At 40.8% G+C, this 6,000-nt stretch overlaps 1 protein-coding gene across 2 annotated transcripts in view; it reads right to left on the bottom strand.

The window, feature by feature from the left end:
• Positions 1-1,198: 1,198 nt before the first annotated feature.
• The window catches only part of ubash3bb (ubiquitin associated and SH3 domain containing Bb), a 49,510-nt gene continuing 44,708 nt past the window's right edge, over positions 1,199-6,000 (bottom strand). For both annotated transcript variants that reach the window (XM_040006337.1, XM_040006338.1), the window contains exon 14: positions 1,199-2,364. In XM_040006337.1, coding sequence (XP_039862271.1) covers positions 2,227-2,364 — 138 coding nt within the window. In that variant the 3' untranslated portion in view covers positions 1,199-2,226. The remainder of the gene's footprint in view (positions 2,365-6,000) is intronic.

Raw genomic sequence — 6,000 nt, 5'->3', positions numbered from 1 at the left:
AAATAAAGAGTAAAGGAACACCATGGCTTCTTCCTCGTCACTTTTCACACAGATTAAGACTTTATGTTGCTCCTGAATGTTGGACGTTTATTAAACAGGAAGAAACTTTCACATTCGTGTGGGAGCAGTGACTCTTCCCTCACACATTTGCATCTGTGACCACTGTGCAGTGACTGAATTCAGCAATGCTACAAGTGCTTAGCGGGTCTGATGTGAGGTTTTCACTGCATGGACTGACTCGAGCATCGCGTCGTGTCGCCGCTGCTGTGTTCCTCCTGACTGATGCTTCTCACTGAGAGGTTTCATTGCAGACTGGTCATACAGTTTTTACAACGCAGATGTGTTCCTGCAGCTTCTTTCTTTACTCTGAGAGCAAAATTCATTGTTAGCTCTTCATAATTTACAGTTTGACAGAAATGCTAGTCAATCAGGGATTATCCTGGTTTAAAAATCTGAAAGTGATACAGCTTACAAAACAGAAACAGTTTAGAACAAGTCAAGCTTATAACAGGTTATTAAATCACCAAATGCTGTTATTAGTCTTGAATTCTCTTTATCCACCGTACTGGTTTCAGCTGCTTTTACCTGTGATGTGACCGAGTGGAGCTCTGTTGTCTGTAGCAGACATGGCAGCCGTGCAGCTGGAGTGCAGGGAACGGCTACACTTGCCAGCTGTGCCAAACTGCTTCTTTAAAGGAGCAGTTCTCCTAAACGTTGGTTGAGTCTAGGCTGAACTCTCCGCACACACGTTTCTACACAGCGACCCTTTAAAATGATCAGCGCTGAGAAGCCTTTTTTCAAACTGTCGAGCTCTTCCTGTGGCGTTGGTGATGAACACCATGATGCTGTATGTGAACGCAGCCTTAGCTCTCGTGTTAGCAATGGAAGCTGCTCTGCACTTGGAACAACGCTGACTACTTTGCTAGTATGCACGAAGACGCCAGCATTACATTGCAGTGGGAACTCATTTTGCATTGGCAGCATGAGCCAGGATTCCCCAAACGCAGCGGGATAAAAGAGCAGATGTGTGAATACGTCGTTTCTGCTACAGCTGCTGATGGCAGTTGGTACATCAGTTTAATCTTAGACAGGGGCAACATCACAGTCAATCAGTGGAACAGTTTTCAGACCACACACACTGTGTGTGTCTTAAATGTAGTCAACACCTGAGATACAGAGCATTAGTTCTTGCATGCTGTTAGAAATGATACCTGTTTTTATTATTTTTGCTTGTAACAATAAAGGCTTATAAATAAATACAAATAAAAGTGGAAGACGTTTCTGATCGCTGAGAGCGTCTGAACAACAAACTGCTGCTGGACCAGAATTAAGAAGCTACTTTGTGATTGTCGGTATTGCAGGTCGTGATGTTGCTGCAGAGACACCGCTGTCCTCAGTGTGCTACATATGGAGACGACAGTGGGGGGATGCATTGTACGGGGGCATCGGGAGGGTGTGACGAAGACTACGAGCTGTGGCGTAAACGTTCTACCTCAGCTGGTGACGTGGCAGCGGCAGGACACGGGACGCCAACTCCATGAAAGCTCCAATAACACTACGCTGTTGTTCTGATCGGGAGCTCCGTGGTTACAAACCCACAGTGTCATGAAATTTTGAGAAACTCCACTGCAGAACAAAAAGTGTTCAGGATCCTTCATGTGTTTACATAAAGCCATGTTTTTAATGATGTCGTTTATTGTAAAGTTAGAGTAAAACAGTATCTGATGCCTTTCTTTGCCCCATTCAAGGGGAAATCTTTGGACTTACTGTAAATGGAGGTGGTCAGTCTACTGTAACTAATCTTTTGTCCTGTCCAAATGTAATACTACACAAACATCGGCGTGTTTAAAACTGATTGTAATTTCACGCTTTGAGCAAAAACATTTACACCTATAGCCAGAATGCTACTGCGTGCTAACGTCACAACTCAATAGATCAAATTCTGAGTCTTCACTAAAATCAATCAAACGTCATTTTTAATACGGCGAGAGAACCGCCGTCTTATGATCCTGATGCGTTTCCTGAGACTGGGTGGGTGATATCTGAGCGTGCTTAATGTTGAGCGAACACACGCTGCCAAACGTTGTCACCTGGGGCAGAGAGCCGAGGCGCTCTCTGCTGACGGGCTGAAAGTTCCAGTATTTGGAGGAAGGGCGGGGGTGGGGCGGCGGTGCCACTGCAGTCCGAGTGTGTACATCATCAGGTTAAGAGGGTCTGCTCAGGCCGTCATTCTTGCAGGAGCGTCTCCCTCCAGTCAAAGCTGTGGTTTGGCCCATGTGTGAGGGGGAGGATGGGAGGGTCCGCTAACTGCCACACCCCCGTGTCCCCCTGCTCCTCGCAGGAGCAAAAGCCCAGGTAAGGGATCTGAGGAGCAAGCAGAGCAAAGGAAACGTGACTCGGACAGTAGATTAAAGATGACGGCGGTCCGACACAAAAACTTTGTAACATTTTCATTATCGTTTCCTGGATTTTCCCGTGTTTCCAAATGTAGCGCTCCTCATTTAACCTCCAACAGGAAGGAAGCCACGACTTCATAGATATTATGTTACAAGACTTTGTTTTATGTGTACTCACACTAACAGAGCACGTGACGTGAATGTGGGAAATACAAGGATAATAATCTTTGTATCATTTCTTTGTATTTAACAAAAACACACATTACTGTTTCATTAATTATTTATAAATCAAAGAATTTTTTTTGATCCTTTTAAGTTTCCACTTTAGTGCAAACTGATTTATTTATTTCCTATTTTTTGACATCATCAGCTGCAAAATATGAGCTGAGTATGGGTGAGACTTATTTTAGTGGCACTAGGTCAACTGTAGCAGTGCACCTGGAGTCACCAACGATTAATTTGGCTTTGGTTGTAAGCTTAAATCGATATGAAGTATTACCCAAACTACAAGGTTCTCTTGTTCTGTATAATCTTTCACTTTCACTTAAGAAAAAGCAGTATTTGTCGTTAACATCTGCAAAGTACGAAAATGCTTTTAAATGTAATATGAAGCGAAGGTTAATGATGATTGTTTTACTTTTACTTATATCCGGAGATGTGAAACCAAATCCTGGACCTGAGTTAAAAAGTGTCCAGACCCCTGCCGACTTTAAATCTCAGCCAGGGTTAAAATGTATTCATCTAAACGTACGCAGTTTATTACATAAGATGGACTTGGTCAGAATTTGGGCGAAATCGACAAACGCGGATATTGTGATTATCTCCGAAACTTGGTTGTCCAAATCTATTACAGATGACGACATCAACATAACGGGATACAATCTTTATCGTACAGATAGGCCTAGGAAAGGTGGAGGCGTAGCAATTTATGTTAAATCAAGATATGAAGTATCTATTGTTTTATCTGAATCTATTCCTAAACAAATGGAATTCTTGGCTTTGAATATTAAAATAGTAAAGTCTCTCTCTATAACAGTTGTTGGATGCTATAGGCCTCCGTCTGCTGTAAGGGAAACTTTATTATCTTTGAAGCATCTTCTGTCCAAATTAAATTATAATGAACTTCTATTGGCTGGAGACTTGAACTGGGACTGGCTGAATATAGCTTCTGATGAATTTAAATCCTTCTGTGACTCTGTAAATCTTAGCCAGTTGGTCAACCTACCTACAAGGCCAAATATAAAGAGTCCTGACAAATCTACTTTGATTGACCTAATTCTAACAAATGTCCCTCATAAGTTCCTGTCTCTAGGCGTGTTCTGTAATGATTTAAGCGATCATTGTGTAGTTGCTACTTGTAGGAACACTAAAATCCCTAAATGTAAACCGCGTATCATTTGTAAAAGAAATTTTAAAACATTTAATGAGCAAGCGTTTCATTATGACTTGTCCATGGTAAACTGGGAAAATTTGAGTCTGATACCAGACATCCATCTGGCTTGGGCTTATTTTAAAGAAATTTTTATGAAGATTTTAAATAAGCATGCACCTGCCAGAAAATTTAGGGTCAAGGGATGGGAGAACCCGTGGTTTTCATCGGAATTATCAGAGTCCATCCATCAGCGCAATGTGGCATGGGCAAAAGCTAGGAAAAATGATTCCCTGACTGACTGGTTAGACTTTAGGAAATTAAGAAACAAATGCACGACTCTTATCAAGAAGGCTAAGTCAGAATATTATTTATCTGTTACTACAGAAAACCTCAATAACCCTCAGAAATTTTGGAAAGTAATTAAGTCCTTATCTATAAATAAAATATCACAGGCTCTTCCAAAATTTATTTTAAAAGATTCTGTCCCAGTTTATGACAGAACTGAGGTCTTAAACAGCTTTAACAAGCACTTCGTAGCTACTGGTTTTTTATTTAACTCTGTTGGAGCAGCCCCCATGAATCCCTGTACAGAACCCCAAACATATTTTGGGGAGCTTTTTGATTTTTCTCCTTTTTCTGTCCAGGAAGTGCATAAAGCTCTTAAAGCCTTAGATCACAGGAAACCCCCAGGGCCAGACTTAATAGAGGCCTATTTTCTGAAAATAGCAGCTGATTACATTGCACAACCTCTTACGATCCTTTTTAATCTTTCAATCCAAAATAAAGAAATTCCACTTGTTTGGAAGTCTGCTTTTGTTACGCCAATATTAAAAGGAGGCGACCCGGCCATTCTGACTAATTACAGGCCAATATCAAACTTGTGTGTCTTGGCAAAAGTCCTTGAGTCTCTCGTCAGTGAGCAATTAAAAGAGTTCTTGTACTCTAATGAAGTTCTCTCAAAAATGCAATCTGGGTTTAGAAAACAGCATAGTGCTGTTACGGCTGCCACAAAAGTGATAAATGACATACTTGTTGCTCTGGATAAAAAACAGCACTGTGCTTCTCTCTTTATCGACCTGTCAAAAGCTTTCGACACTGTGGATCATGCCATTTTGAAGCATAGGCTTCTTTCTTTGGGGCTGTCTAGACATGCTGTCTCCTGGTTCACTAACTATTTGAGTGACAGGACTCAATGCATTAAATGTGAAAATCTGTGCTCAGAACTTTTGAATATTCGCACTGGGGTGCCACAGGGTTCAATTTTAGGACCTCTGTTGTTCATCATGTATATAAATGATTTGGGACAAAATGTGTCAAATGCTAGTATGCATTTTTATGCTGATGACACAGTTATTTATTCCTTTGGCTCAAACCTTGAAAAGGCAATAGAATCTTTGCAGAAAGCTTTTGATGTGGTTCAGCACACACTTCTGGAGCTGAAATTGGTTCTTAATGCTGAAAAGACAAAGCTAATGTTGTTTTCAAACATGAAGAGATTTCCTCAAACTGTCCCTTTGGTGTCCACTCTTGAGGGAAACCTCATAGAAGTGGTGCATACGTATAAATATCTTGGCTTTTTAATTGATGATTCTCTGACCTTTAAATCTCACATAGACAATCTTGTGAAAAAACTCAAACTAAAATTAGGATTTTTCTTTCGAAACAAATTTTGTTTTTCTTTTGAGACAAAAAAGCGTCTTGTAAATGCCACATTTTTATCTGTTTTAGATTATGGTGATCTGCTGTACATGAATGCTTCCGCCCAGTGTCTTCACAAGATTGATTCAGTATATCATGCCTCTTTACGGTTTATTACAAACTGTAGGGCTTTGACCCATTGTTGTGATCTGTATGCTTGAGTGGGATGGCCTTCGTTGTCCTCCAGGAGGTTTGATCACTGGTGCATCTTTATTTACAAGGCCCTGCTTGGACAAATGCCCACCTACATTTGCGATCTGCTCACATGGAGGAGTACTGTTTCTTATAGCCTGCGTTCAAGCGATCTTCTTCTGCTCAATGTTCCATTTGCCAGAACTGAAATGGGGAAAGAGGGCTTTTCCTATGCTGCCCTTTTACATGGAACTGAGACCCATATGAGAAGATGGAATTCGCAGTGATCTTATTCATTAAATGCTTTTCAATTGAAGCCAGGAAAATGTTTTTAAATGTAATTTTATTTATACATGTATGTAACTTTGTAATTTAACATGTTGTGCCTCTGGCAGGACTCCT

Source organism: Simochromis diagramma, unplaced genomic scaffold (genome assembly GCF_900408965.1).
Source record: "Simochromis diagramma unplaced genomic scaffold, fSimDia1.1 OVJJ01000024.1, whole genome shotgun sequence".
NCBI lineage: Eukaryota > Metazoa > Chordata > Actinopteri > Cichliformes > Cichlidae > Simochromis > Simochromis diagramma.
This window is presented reverse-complemented; position numbering and strand designations above follow the sequence as displayed.